Source organism: Strix aluco, chromosome 19 (assembly GCF_031877795.1).
Source record: "Strix aluco isolate bStrAlu1 chromosome 19, bStrAlu1.hap1, whole genome shotgun sequence".
NCBI lineage: Eukaryota > Metazoa > Chordata > Aves > Strigiformes > Strigidae > Strix > Strix aluco.
Genome location: NC_133949.1, coordinates 8,891,468 through 8,907,157, shown reverse-complemented (window position 1 = coordinate 8,907,157; position 15,690 = coordinate 8,891,468). Strand labels below are relative to the sequence as shown.

Sequence of the window (15,690 nt, the reverse complement as noted above, 5' to 3'; positions counted from 1 at the left end):
ATCATTTTTGATACAATTTGAAGAATATCCCACCTACTCCTGCAGAACTAATCCAAGCTAAAGATGGCAGAGACACGTATTGAACACAAACACTGACTTGGCCACACGGCACCAGGGCACCTGAGCGTGGCACCAGCCGGATGGATCCCAGCAGCGGCCAGAAGGGAGGGAGCGTGCTGGGAGAGCCCAGCCTGATTCCCTGCTCTCCAGGACAGCCAGCTAGATCCATTTTTGGGACAGAACTACAGCAAAATTCCAGCCTGGCCCTCCAAAACTCCTCATGTCAGGCTGAACATACGCTCATCAACAGGAAACTGCCTACAAGGAGGTACACACCACATGAGCTTACAGCCTGGTAGGACAAATATATAAGATATGTACTGCAGGAGGCAATGTAAATAAATGTAAGTTGCTCAAAATAACCTCCAATTCACAATGCAAAAACCAGACAAGAGCACGCCAGGTGAAACAGCAGCGCACAGGCAAGCGCACACACACACACGCTCTACCCGAAACCCAGAGTATCCAAGCTAGATTTATTCTACTAGTTTTTAAAATATAATTCCACTCATGGATTACAACATCTGTTCCTTACCAAACTTCAAATTCTAGACTCTTGTAAATACTGAGTATATTTGTAGGAACAACATCTCATAAGGCACCAGAAGAGGAATTTATATGAAGTATGTGTAAAAATAAAGTGAGCCAAATACCTGGGAAAATTCTTTTACATTTTCATTTTTGAATCTAAACCATTTCTGACCTCAATGTCTTTAATTTTTTAAAATCAGCTAATATATTGTTATGGTGCTCAAAACAATCCCCCCTGCAGTCTCAGACCCAAAATACATCTTTTCTATCCATGAAGCCAGGGGTCCACCTCCTACTGACTGCAGCAGGAATTGTCACACTTGAATTTCACTGAAAAAAAGATAACAGTCTCGAAATCTGACACTTCAATATTCAAGGTATTGAAAGCATTCCCCCCCCTGCCACCCGAAATTGATAAGACAAAAAGGAAATTTTCCTCCCCCGAACAAAATTAATCCCCACCAAACCTAGGCCCTTCGTTCCCCTGGACATCACAGAAACAGAACCACCAATGTAAATGTTTGCTGCTTGGACTCAGGTCTCACCTTAATAAAGACAGCCCACGCGTAATTGTGTTTGTATAAAAGATATTTACTTCAATTATCACACCTAGGGTGCTAGTGAATAATAATAATAATAATACATCGTGTGAGTTTCATACAGTGATATTGCTTCTCCATATCATATAGGGACCGTTGTACAGTGCTGAGAACAAACATTATATGGCTAACCAAACAAAGACAGAAGAAACAATGCCATTCTGCTGACGGAGGGAGCGCTGCCCTGCTACTGCCAGCCATATAAACTCTTACTTTTATGTTTAAACAAATACCAAGAAATAAAATGTTACAAAAGATGAGTCACAGCAACACAATGTGGGCTTCTCAAAGCTACTTGTACAAAAAAATGACACTTTTTTTTTGGTCAATTGGGTCTTTGTGAGGATCTTTTTTTTTTTTTTAAATCTGTGATTGTGAATATAACAAACAAGCTCTAAAAACATCTAAGACTTAGTGCGTTACAGAAAAAAATATAAAATACTGCTAAAAATGTAAGACACCACAATACACTGGGGTAAAAACTGAGCTTATTATTAAAAAAAAAAAAAAAAAGTTCTCAGGAAAAAGTACACCACTTTCTGTTTGAGTTCATCTTGTGCTGTGTTAGTAGTCGGGGCATTTCAAAGGTCTGCCCATTATCATGGCAAGTAGTTATTGCACAAATGCAAAGAGTTAATTTTTAATAAAAAAATGAAAAGGGACATGAGGGAAACAACTTAAAAAAAAAAAAAAAAAAGAACATCCCCCCCCCCGCCCCCCCCCAGCCAGCCTCCATCTGCTTTGGAATTAACGTCCAAATTCGTACACTTGACATTCTCGCAGCATTTCCAGCGAGTGGGGCGCGCGGTGCCCGCTTTTGGAAAAGGAACGGCAGAAAACGTTTTTCAACACAGAAATGCATAGAGTATTCTGACAGGAACAACCTTTTTGTTTTGCAGAGGTTATCCAATAGTTACCGTAGGGCTTTTTTTATATTTTTTTTTTTTTTCTTTCAGACTATGCCAGAAGGAAAGAACCTCGCGTGGGAAATTCATCTGATGGTTTTTAGTGGGACACCCTCGAAAGGCAAAGTGCAAATTTGCTTCCAAATCCACAGAAGTGGTGATGTGCCCTGCAACTAGCTCAGCACCTTCCATCTCTGCCCACTGCCAGGTTCTACTGCGGGGCCGGCTGGTTCAGTGCTGACCGGAGGCCCTTTGCGTCGTCCCTCGTGCAGACATACGCTCCCCTACAACGAGCAGGGGCAATTTTTAGCACAATAGTTTTTAGTTTGGCTTATACAGCTTTTCTCTCGCCCGCTCGTGAAGCGTTACCTAGCCAGGGAAAGCCTGTCTGAACGTGTTTCGACACTGCAAGAAAACTAAATGACTCCTCCGTGACAAAGATCAATTCACAATGTGTATTTCCAGAGTTCACACCAGGAAAAGTTGCTGCTGCACAAGGTGTTTTTTTTTTTCTTTTTTTTTTTTTTTTTCCTTGACCAACTTTGAATGAGAAGAAAATCAGCTCTGAATTCAGAAATTCAAATATATGCCAACAAAGATGAACATCACAGGAAACCAGTCTCTCATTTTAAATGAACACTCTTGAGTAAATCACAATGTACTTTGACAAAGGGGCACTGCATCTTCATGAAATTCTCAGTAGAGGCTCTAGGAGGCTAAGGGTATTTTCTCTCTCTGTATATTTTAAGTCTCTTCTCTCACAACTGAGGCTTCTTATTCTCAGTCCTAAATTATTTTAAAACTATTTAAATAATATTATTTATTAGGCATTTAGATAAAATACTTTTTTTTTTTTTTTTTAAAAAAATGATTGCTCTAGGAAACACAACAGGGGCACAATGATATGGATACTACAACAAGCCGACAACCACCCCGCTCCATCGCCAGGATAGCCCAAACTTTCTCCAACGTCTGTTTAGGGGATATATATACTCCTGTTGTGTTTATATCAAACAAAAACAAACCTCAAAAAAGAAACTGTTAAAATTAATCTCATAAATAGGAAATATTAGATTGTTTTCCTAATTACAAACCACCTTTATATATTTCACCTTATGATGCTGTAGAGAGAGCAAGCTTGAAAAATAACACACAAGCGCTGGTAAGGGCTGAGGATGCTGGTGGGTGAAAGCCTGTTCTTTACAAAACCAAATTAAGACTGGAATGACTTTACAGTGCCTCGCCATCCAGAGACAATGCGGCTCTGGGCAGGGAAATGAAGACAGCATGTATTACTAATGGCACAGAAGGACACGGTCGCCGTTAGCGATGGCTGAAGTCCACAAGCGTTTCTTGAATGCTGACAGACCTACGAGTACGCCGGGTGAGATTGAGCCTTACAAGCATGAACGCTGCCGGGTGATGGTGGACCTTCCAACCCGAGACCCCACCGTGCCGCTGGAGCCAACCCCGAGGGATATGTATTGTTTTTTTCCCCAGGAACCTGAATTCTCCTAAACTAGAGCTCGCGCTCGCCTGCGTTTGGCAGCTGCGACACAAACCTCCAAATGCAGAACGAGAATTTCTATTGCACAAAGACTTAATGCACAGTGTTTGAAGTGCTCGTTAGCAAAGGGGCAACTCATGTTGGGCCACTGAAACGCTCCTCGATCGGTGTTTGCTTCCCCCCCCAAATGAAAAGTGGCTGTGAATGCTGCAATCTAGATCACTGTGCTTTAGAGATTATTCTCCACAAAGAGATTAGGAAATAAGGCACATAGCTTTCCAAGTACAGAAAGTTTGTTAAATAGCAAATTTTAGGAAAGTAGCAAAAACTAAAAATGGGAAATGTGGTTACAGGATTTGGATGACATGCTTACTGAATGAAAATAAAAGAATTTTAAGCTAAACTAAAATCTTTCCCCTACAGAAAAAAAAAAAAAAAGATCCATGATCTCTCTCTAGAGGAGACGAGAAGGAAATGGAAGCCCTGATCAAGGAAAAAGAAAGTACGATACAGATGTGACCTTGCTTATTCCCCACACACCTCCTTTACGAACTAGATGCTTAAGTACAACCTGTATAGTCTGTACCAGCATCCAGAGGTAACTAGGTACTTTGGAAACATTTTTAAAGCTAGTAATAATTTACCCACATATAAATAATACATCAAAATAGCACTAAGGGTCTAATGTAAGCTAACAAAAGCCAGAGAAGTCTGATTGAAAGACTGATTGTAGAAAACATATTTGTAGTTACTTGGAGATAAGATTGTACTTCAGAGCAAGTCAAGTGCCGAGTTGTATTTCTTCTGAAAACACAGACGCTCGCCTTCTAATAACTGCATAACAGAGAATTTCTATCTCATTCCTAAGAATACTTGAATTTTCAGCTTAGGGAGAGCAAGAATGAACTGCTTGCTTTAATTTGATACTTGGCTTAATTTACTGATCAGCTGGTTTTGTGATTGTTTTAAACATGTCTTTACTGCTCATCTTCCCGCAGTACATAGAGTGTATTTTACATGTGCAAATATCTGGCATGTTACCTTCCTGCAGGTCACATAGAAGCAAAACCCACAGACCAACTGTTACAGGATGTTGCAGACGAGGTTTGACCCTTTCAAATTACTTGGCTTTTGCACATCTCAGACCCTTGGAATTATTTTTATGTATTCTGAACGTGATCTTCCCCCTCCTTGTTAGCTAAACCCACGTATCTCAAACAATCCAATCTCTCAGATGGCTAATCCCCTCTTTACAACAGGGCACTTATCTGACAAGTGGGAACGGCATCCTCTACGCATTAAAGTACATATTGGTTTTAAGCCTTCATTCACCTACGCCCCAAAATGATTTCATGAATTTGGCTGTAGCAATTCTACTGCACCATTAAGACCAAGCACACAAATACTACATAGACAGAGGGGCTTTTCCATACCGGAATCATGTACATACACACATTTAACAACTCCTAAGAATGCATATTAATTACCCGCATAGACAGAAGAGGATAACGCAACTTAACGTCACTATTCTTGTAATCAATAGAGAGATTGCGCTGTTATGAACATTACCACAGAATTACACAGTAACTATGCAAAAAGCAGGTATGTCACCATAACAGCAGGAAATTCCTGGCACGACTCTCCATTTCCAAGGATCTTTGGATGAAGACTGTACTACATAGTACAAATACCTCTAAAATTCAAACAAGAAGTCAAAGACGCGACGTCATGGGGACTCTAGGCATCTACTTTTGCTGTACTGCTTCCTGCACTATTTCATTATGGTTAAGAATTCAGTTATACTCTGCACTTGGCTGTTTCAAAATATAAAGAAACTGAAATGATACTATGAAACCAACAGTCTTAATAATAAGAAATCTACAGAACTGTGGCAAAAATCTACTAATAATCACTGTGAGTAAAGCAAGCTTGAAAAATGGCAGCAATTCTCCTTCATAGAATAGCTGGACAAGGAAAAACACAAGAATCTTACTAATTTTTTAAAAGAAGGCATTTCCTTTTAATGCACTTTAGTGCCAGAACATGTTTGTGAATAGCAATGAAAATCAGGCCCAGGAATCAGATCAGGTTTTTCTCCATTCACTATTTAGTTGCAGAAACGCAGACTTCACAGACAGCCAAGGCCTCTGGGTTTGAGACAGAGTGCCCAGGTTTTGGAAAAAGCAGGCATGACGCCTCCATCAGTCCCTGGCTGTACCGGTGGATGCCGGTGAGGAGGCTCACTAATAAAGTTCAATGAATGACTGGAAAATGACCTTACAACTAATAACCTGTATTCAATATGCCACAGTACCACTTGGCTGGGGAGGAAATCATCCCTGAGGAGAGAGATGGCACCACTTACATACCTGTTTTTAAGGCTTTTTGAAAACTTAAGTGCACAGGCCTAACGCTAACCTTCTCCAAAAGGATAAATTTCACCTTCAGAGCATAAAAACTTTTTATCCTTGCATATTAATAGGGTAGGGTATAGTACATGACCTGGTCATGTAGGACAAATCAGTCCCTAGGCATAGCATAAAGGGCTTTTCTTGCTATAAAGTTCATTATTAATTATATTTTATATATGGCATAGTCAATATATCCCATAAAGGAGACGGGGAGAGACTTTTCAAACTAAGAAGGTTGAGCCAGAGAAGAAATTCAGATCTCGTGCTTTCCATACCAGTGATTCTCCTTGCAATTTAAAACCATCCAGCAACATTTTAAACTGCTGGGAAAAAAAGTCTATCGTTTGTACAGAACTTTAAAGTAATTTTTTTTCTTTTTTTAAAAAGTTGATTGTATATGCAATACAAAGGAAGTGTTGATGTTCGAACAGTGGGGCAGCAGAAAGTGCAAGGGGAAAGTAACAGGCCAACGTATGAGTGAACTGAATACTGCTTTGCAGCTGTTTGTTTTATCTGTGCGAGTTAAATTTAGGAATACGAGGCTACGAGCAGCTTGTCTCATCAGGGCCAAAACTGCCACGCACTCACAGGAAAGACTTCATTTGGTTTTAGTTAACGTTAAATCCAGCCCCCACCTAAGAACCAACTTTTCTTCTTCTCCTCCTGTGCTTCTGATAAGTCTTCAAGAAATGCTCACAGCTCAGCCACACACAGTAGCTTTAAGAGAGACAATATCCTAGGATACGTACACTGGGTGAAGAAGAAAGAAGAGATAATTTAAGAAACTCACTTGTTAGAAAGAGACACAAATCAAGCAAAAATAGTGCCCTCCATCTGCATGTTAAAATGTCACCACTTTTGGTTTGCAACAAATTGCTAAGATTACTGATCTCTTTGCAACCTTGCTAAAGGCACTGGTCCAGATTACTGCAACATTTCAGTTTAAATAAACTATTTTGGATTTAAGTGCAAAGAAGTGTTCAAAACCAATTACTTTTTTCATGTATTCTCATAATTTATATATGGTAACAATGTTGGTTTTTTTTTTTTTTTTTCCCCTGTTTCTAACCTGCCCTGTTTTTGCCAGGAGCATTTTTATTTAATGTACATTTTAAGAATACTTGAAATTAATGATTTTAAGATGGAAAATGACAGAATTCTGACAGCAGCTGTGCTAGTGGGGACTGCAATCACTGTTAGCATTTTCCATTGTTTCATTACATTATTTTGTCAGATTTCCCTCAGTCCTATTTTATGTGAATTTATCAGCTTTGTAGTTTCAATTACCACCAGAATGATGCACTACTCTAACTTACTTTTTCTCCCATTAAAGGATTGAAAATAGCAACTTTTAAGTAATTGGATCAGAGAATATTGCATAGAATTCTGTTGTATTCATCAAACCCCTTCTCTACAGCATTCCCATATGAACAAGTTACATAAAAATAATGCAGAGATCTTTCACCTAATGAGAAAGGCACATACATATTTTTCTTTTTAACTGTAAGATAGATCTTTCCCATTACAGCAAGGAGTTTATTACTAAAGGACTCACTAATTCATGATATGGGCAGAGTGCACTGATACAGGTTCCTTTAAAGAGTGCTTCTATTTATAGGCATCTCACAGATGAATAAATAAAATGGTCAAATATTATGGCATCAACAGCAATTGTAATTAAATGCACTTCTGTCAAAAAACATGTGCAATTCTATTGTCTGAAATTTGTATCCTCAAAAATGGAATTGTATTGGCAACCCCACTGAATGACCCCTCTGCCAAGGGATACTCTTCCCTTGCTTTTAGCAAAGTACTACACTTTTTTCCTTCCCTAACCATCCAGAGAGAAAAATCGACAATTTTAACTGCAGTATAAAGGTATTTCTGTTAAAATAGCCTGGACCCTTCCATCTACAGCTTTAGTAAGAGCATGGAACTGGAAACAGAAAGAGAAAATAAAAATGCTTTTAAAGAACTTCAGGAAAAAACAGACTCTGGCATTACAGATTTTCTGAAAACTGCCTGTGCTTTTACCCATCAAGAAAAGAAACGTCAGCAAGGGTTCTGTTGCCACGCTCTGCAGAACGATTGCCCCGTGAGATGAGCCCCAAGTCACACGTGCCTGAGTAATGCCTTCTCCTTCTCCCTTCTGTGTGATCATTGACCCAAGAGGGTAAAAAGCCACCGTGCTACTCTTTGGCTTTTCTTCTCCTCCAACTTTTTATCCTTTTCTTTTAATTAAGTAAAAAAAATTTATTCCAATACACATTTTCCTAAAAGCGTTACTTCCAAATGCTGCACTTGATCAGAAATATAGCCAAAATCTTTCAGTGTTGCTGAAGTTCAGTCTCTAAACCAGGGAGGTCTCCGCCAGTTTGGAAAGCCAGTAGGTAACTCATCTCCAACAAGAGAATCTCAGCAGTAGTTCAAGCTAATCCATTTTACTTTCCACTGAAACAGAAAAGCAGCCGTGACCTTGGCTAAAACCGGGAACAAAGAGCTGGGAACATCACTTAAACTCTACGAGCTCGTTCTGAGGGTGTTCGTCTGCCCGTGCCCTTAAATCTGGGGTCACTAAGGAACCCAAAGTGACTCCCGGCAGGATGGCCTGGGTCACCTCAACAGCATCTCAGCAGGCTAATCCACATTCAACACAGATCATTAAATAGGAAACAACAAAAGGAGCTAAGCCATTAATAAAGTGCCAAAAATATAGGAAATACTGACAGCATTTTATTTGATTAATTTTATAATAGATACCAATGACAACCCTCGGCAGGATGGAGTGACTTCTGACTTATGAATGCTGTCTTTATCCAGCAAAATTACATGATTCAAATGTAATAATGGAACTTAGAATTAACAGTTAGTGTTATAAAAGAAAGACTTCCTCTAGGGCAAGCTACAGATACGCTTTTTAAAAATCATTACAGCATTTAAAACTGGGCAGACGCTAAAGAATCTTAAAGAACTAGTGGAAACTTGAAAAGCAAAACAAAAATAAACAGGAAAAAAGAAAAGATATAAGTTTCAAGGCACTTACGTATTGCTTATTAAGAAGAGAGATTGACCTTAAGTGCTGCATTTGCGTTCAACCGGTGAATACAGTTCTGCTGTCATATAATGCAGCCAGAGCTCTCAGTAAGCATCATGGAATGCAATCATATAGACACAGGCACAAGAACAGTTTGGGGAATATTAATTTTAAAGAAATCATCAAACAGAAAAAAACCCTCACTATCAAGAAAGCCGAGTGTAACCACTTGACTGCATCAAGCACCTGATCTCAAATCAGCAGACAAGGACAGTAGGAATAGACTGGCAAGTGTATTGCCTAGAATTCATTAAAAAAACCCAACCTGAACCAAACACCAACAAAGGAAAAAAAACAAAGAACGTAAGAGAATATCTGCATCTTCCAGTCAGAAGTTTTGCTTCTTGGCTGAAGACGCACCTTGTTATGACTTGTATTAAGGTATGTGTATTTTTACCAGGACGTGCATTTATCAGTGGAGCTGTGCTTTGTAAGTCAAACCAGGACATTGTACAGATACAGAGAGGTAACACTTTGCTTCACCAGGTTATTTCCCTCGCTGGCCGTTCCCGCGGACTGACTGCACTCCAGGTAAGAAGCCGTAATCGCTTCCAGCACGTGCTCTCACATACTGGTGTCTGTTATTACCAATTGTCTCCTCAGCTCATCACAGAAAGGGGCAGTTGCTCTCTCTGCTTCTCAATTTTAGTTTTGCATCACAAGTCCCCAGTTACCCAAGGAGGTATCCTGAAACAGCTAGCAGTAAAAATCGGAAATAAATCCCTGCCTTTCAGCCTCCTAGAGCCTTCTTTTCTTAATCATGAAAAGGATTGATTTTAGTGTACTGATTCTTAATTTGTGAAAACTTGCGCTAAGTGCTGCTGTTGCATGTTAAGAGACTGTAAATGAAATACATAAGTTCTAAAACATCATGCAAGAAATGTGGTTTCACATCTTACAGTCAAAAATCCTACTAATGAATTAATACAAGCACACTGAGGTGTAATATTGGGAACATACCTTTAAAGTCGGAACTCCTCTCCCCATCCCTCCCTCCCCCAAAATCAGAAAAGTAATATTAATTAAACTTAAGAAGTAATGAATGCACCATTAAAGTGTCATCAAAAAGATGCTGACCTAAGACAAAAGTTCAATGATACACAATACGGTCAAAAAGTCTTCAATCAATAATATACAGTATGACAACTACATCTTGTAAATTATACCCAATACTGCCGGCAGTCTATCCCTCTAAAGAATATTTGCCCCCTTTCATCCCTTCCTAACAATCAGATAATAAAATACAGCACCTATAAATAAGCAAAAAAAAATTATATATATATATATATTTATATATATATATATTCCGAAATCATCTATTGTTAGTTTTAAAGATATGGCAATAAAGGAGTCTAAATTAGCAAACTTGTAGAAGCCATAACTGATAAAACAGCTTATTGAAAAAAGGTGGCAGTAATGCACTCTATGTGTGCACAAGTACGTAAGAAAATACACAGACGTATAAAATTGCACGCACACACTCACGCACACGCATCCTTCCACACACCTCTATGCTCACGCATATACATATAGACAACAGGAGGAGTTAGAGACAAGTTAGAATTTGATTTGTACTTTGATCAGCCCTAACCTGTGCATAAAATAATGGAAAAAGGCTGTATTTCTGCAGGGCAGAATGGTCTAGACTGGGACTCAAGAGCATGAATGTTTTGGTTTGGAGTCAGGGCTATTTCTGTCCCGGTAAGAGCCCGTCTGGTCATTGCCATGTACTCTTTATCCACACAAAAATAAGCTTCCCACAACTAAAACGTATTTAAAATCAGTGCTTGTGGTGGGAAGAGAGTCAGTAAATGGCCACCAACAGCAGGAAAAGTTCTCTATCTGAGGCAGCTCCAGTCCCCTCTTAGTGGTGTGTGACAGCAATCGTACACGTGAACTACACTTTAATTGATTCCAGGTAAGCTGAATATTTCGGGTTACGGAATACATCCCGAAAGTAGCAGGCTGAAATGTTACTGGCCAACATTTTTTGAGTGATCTGTCTTTACTGAAAGGAAATTCTGTACACTACGAACCAAGTGAAATGATCAAGTACATGCTGTTTCTAAGTTGTCTCCTAAACCTCCTAGATATGAGGTCTGATCAGCGTGCTCTGTGGTTAGAGGTTAAAAAGCAGATTATAAAATACCTAGATTCAGATTTTTTTTTTTTGTCCTGATTTGGCCTAAAATGGAGTGTATTAAACAAATTCTGGTCTGCAAAAGACCAGAATCAGTTAAAGCTATGAAACAATGTGCACTACGTGTCAATATTCTATTTCACTTACAAGAAAACACTAAGTCAGCTACCACAAATTAAGATATTTTCCTGATGTGACTTTTTTTGTTTTGTTAAAAAATATGTGGAGTAAATGTGTTTTTTTTTTAATTCAAAGTTTCAAACAACAAGATTCTTTTCTTTTCTTGAAAATATGTAGGAATCCAAACTAGTGTGTTTAGAGTCGGTTGACTGTGCAATCTCTTAGTGGCAACTGAACAGCTACAAAAAACTTTCTTTTTTTTTCTTTTTTTTTGAAAAATCTCCCCTTTTTTCCTGGTTTAAGAAGATAATAGTGTATTATCGCTCTGTAGCCATTAGATGGCAGATAAAAAGCCCCCTTTTAATATGTGGGTTTGATTTTTTTTTTCTTTTTTTTCTGTTTTTCTTTTTTTAAAGCCCACACCAAAGAGGAGGGCACAAGGCAAAGCTGTATGAGTTATTCCAGAAATTGTGGAAATCACTTAGGGCAATAATAAAAACACTTCAGGGTACAAAAAAGCTTGACTACACATTTCAGTTTTCTTCCTCGAAAACACAAACATAAATTGGGCTTAACGCTCCTTTTTGTTTTCTATATGCACCTTGGCCTATGGCGTTTTTGCCCTGTGGCCCGCAGGGCGGTTAAGTGCGCAACACAATAAAACCAGTAGAGGTCCAGTTTCACTTCCCAGCTCTCCAGAGTTGGGCGAGTTTAATCTCAAAACTCCCACTCGACGGCCTCTTCTCGACTCGCGGCCTTCTCCAAGCGGTGGATGATGTTGTTCAAGTTTGCCGCTTTCTTTTTCCTCAAGGAGCTGTCTCGCGTGTTCCTGGAGCTCGCCGCCTCGGAGAAGCCAAACAAGCTCTGAAGAGAGTTGGCTTTCTGCGAGCCTGTGGCCGGCGTTGAGCTCGTACTTGGCACACTGGAGATTTTCTCTGAACTTTCTTTTGACTTGTAGGAGCTCTCCCCTGTAAGGACTGAGGTGGAGGCAGCTGAGGTAGAGGCATCCCCTTCCGTGGCAGAGTTTGGCAGTGTCTCCAGAGCTTCTCCCGGGCGCTGCGATGCCGGCGGAGAGCTCTGGCGCGGTGCTCTGAGCCTGCCCTCGTCGTCGGTGTCCTCCAGGCTCTCCGCCTGGAACGGCTCCGCTTTCTCCGAAGACCTGGCGCCTTGCAGTGCCTCTTCCCCCGCTTCGAAAGCCGACTCCGCTGGCCCTCCCTGAGACTTTGTGGTTGCATTGCTGTACTCATCCGCCTCCGGGCCACTCGGCTTTCCTTCAGGTGGGCCTTCCGTGTCCACGCCATCGCAGCTGTCTCCCTCGGAGCTGTGAGCGGCCCTGCTGCTTCTGGCGGAAGGAGAGTCGCTCGACCCAGCCTGGCTCTGGCTTCCGGCTTGGATCTCCTCGATGAACAGCTCCCGGCGGATGCGAGACCTAGGAGACAGGGGAGAGGGATGGTGAGTCTGCCGGGGTCACTCGGAGCCACCTTGCTCTACGAGATTTGTCATTCAAAACGCCCTTCTGTAAGAGGCCATTTGCCTCGGCTATGGGACAGCCGCACCAAGCGGGCCAGTGGAAGCGCTCACACCCTCAAACCCAAAGGACTGACTGAAAAGGCGTTTGGAAGAACATGAAATATTGTCAGGATGCTCTAATTTAATTTTCCCCGACCACATGCCTGCTGCAAAGCCTGCAGTGCTAGAAGGATGCAGGCTACAAACCCCAGCCGGCCCTGGGGGCTCCTCCACAGCACGGCAGGAGGGCAGGCAGCTGCAGGCGGGATTTTGAGCAGATAAGCCATTTCTGGTAACTTCTGCAGTGTTTAGTTAGTCTGACTTCAACCAGGATTTTGCGTATTTATTGCAAATCTGATGCTGATGACTGCCCCTTCTAGTAACCACAGCAGGCATTATGAAATAAAGCAAAAGTATAAACTTTATGCAGATAATCAATTTGTACTAAAATGATTGGTGAAAACCAATGACACATCATCTTCCCTTTTTTCTGCAAGTTTAAATTAAGCATCATTCATAATTGTATGATCAATTTTTACAGCACTGGGTGTGGTTTAAGGGATGCAGAAGAAAGGCTCTGCTGTCTCCCATTCCCTGTAAGTTTGACATCAGGAAGGTGAAACTTTACAATACACTGGACCAGAAAAGGGATGATTTTAAAAATATGAATACATTCCTAGCAGATCCGGAAGAAAACAGCTTGTACATACAAGACAATTCAGATTTCTACTAGAAGTGAACCACAGCTGGCCTAAACAAAAAACAAACAAGGAAAAAATCTGGACAACCCCCTGGACAACCCCCTTGGTGTTCTCCTGGACATCAAGGAGAAATGAAGATGAAACAGTCTGTTGTTCTGAAACTGCTCTGGGGAAGCACAGCCTTTTGACACGTTGTCAGTCTATGAGCTAGCCGGACTTCTGCCTCATTTTTTATTTAAAAAATCTATTTCAGTACATGAATAGTGACAAGGCAAGCAGTGCATTTCAAGGGAATTAATGCACTCCATGTGGGGTTAAAACTGCCTGGCGTGCCCCCGTGTGCCTCCTATTTCTTGAAGTGTGCAATAATATCCCAAACACACTACCTCTGCCATTTAACTTGGTCCTTCCTCCCTCTTCCTTCTCTGTTTAGAAGATTCCAATATTCTCACAAGTACAGAACAGTTTGTGAAAAAATCTTAGTGTCTAGACTAACTCCTCCTCTGTACTGCTCTATCAGTAGGAGAGGTTACGACCACTGTTCAGGTCCTAATTTGCAACCAAGAGGGAGCCTCAATGACCTGTGGTCAGGGATGAGACTACAAACACAGGGAGAGTTTAGCAAAACTTTGTCTTTCAGAGTGAAGGTAACACTTTTGGTTTTAGCCAGGGAGAACTGCTAAGAGCCTTGTACATCACAAGTGAAATGCTGTCCCCATGCTGATGGCTGTACGGATTTTTCATTTTTCTCTTTGTGTGCTATGGAAGACAGCACACAATGGAAAAAAATCGGGATAAATGCAGAACATCATCTGAATACTGCTTTTGAAGCTATTATTGATGTACTTGAAATGCAATAGAGTATTTCAGCAGTACTTGTTGACTCTACACTTTTGAGGGATTTAGGGGTCTGTAAATTTTCCCTAGAGAATATTATTCACCTAACAGAAGACCACAGGTGCTAACATTAATTCTCTATTACCATTAACTGCATGCATCCTGCAACATCGATTATCAGCCTCTATTTATGCCTATAATCTCCCTGCATGGACAATGATCCAGAACACGCTGCTTCTGTAACATTCCCCACGTCAGGAGAGGAAACGGGTAAGAGCTTTGTGCCTGCATGGCATTTAAAATACCTCGGCTCCAGAAACATACTGAAGGATGACATGTTCACTGAGCACTGACCACAGCCCTGCAGAATACAGGCTCATGTCTGCAGAAATCCCTGGAATTCACACCCAATATGTTGCTTCTGGAATCCAGTCTGGCTCCTGATTAACACAGTAATTAAATCCCTATGGTAAAGAAGAACTGGTGACAGCAGCTAGGAAATTCCAGATAGCATTCCTCTCAGTGGAAGGTGTTGGCCTCCACATCAACACATCTTGTTGGCATTCATCGGTGTGGCTCCAAATATCAGAGATCTCCTGAGGTATATGTTGAAGTTCCCTGCACAGGCCTTCACACAACACCTAAACAAGCATAATGCTACAGCTCATTGAAAAATATGCCCAGAATAAAAGCAATGATATTTAGGATCCAAGAGCACCAGACTATATTTCAAGAAATTTTGGCTTAATTCCTGATGCTTCTGTAGTATCATCTCTGTGACCTTACATGAGTTTACATGCCAGCTTCCACATGTGAAATGGAATAGAAATCCCTACCTCCTCCTCTTTTGTACCATTCTTAAGACAATAGAGCCTCAAAGTCTGATGTGCCCTGTATGTGCTTTACTAACGCAAAGTAAGTTATATTTATTTTTATGTTCTGAGAGCTATGTGATTGGTATGGATGCAAAGCCATAGATGTGGAGAAGTTTGCAGACATGTCAAAATCCTTTATAGCTATTTATATTCTGAAGTGAATTATTTCTTTGCCTGCTGAGGATTTTTTTTTAAGTTTCTTTTGCTGCAGAGAATAAATGCTAGTGCTGACTTCCCATCTGGTGGATATAAAGTTAGATTCTGCTGTAGCAACCACCTTTGGAAAGTGAGGTTTAGGCTGAGTCCCAAAGGAAAAGCATCACCACAACAGGATTCCCGAGGGACAGGAAGACAAACTTGTCCGAATCTGTACCCTGCCTTACCTGAAGTTACTTTAAAGA

At 40.6% G+C, this 15,690-nt stretch overlaps 1 protein-coding gene across 6 annotated transcripts in view; it reads right to left on the bottom strand.

Annotated features, from left to right (window-relative positions):
* CUX1 (cut like homeobox 1) overlaps window positions 1-15,690 on the bottom strand; it is a 284,858-nt gene that overhangs the window by 21,123 nt on the left and 248,045 nt on the right. For 5 of the 6 annotated variants that reach the window (XM_074845464.1, XM_074845465.1, XM_074845466.1 and 2 more), the window contains one exon: window positions 1,162-12,796. The exons of the other annotated variant lie outside the window; for it this stretch is intronic. In XM_074845464.1, the coding sequence (XP_074701565.1) occupies window positions 12,085-12,796 (712 nt within the window). In that variant the 3' untranslated portion in view covers window positions 1,162-12,084. Of the gene's footprint in view, window positions 1-1,161; window positions 12,797-15,690 lie in introns of those variants that run through there. 6 annotated transcript variants of the gene reach the window in all.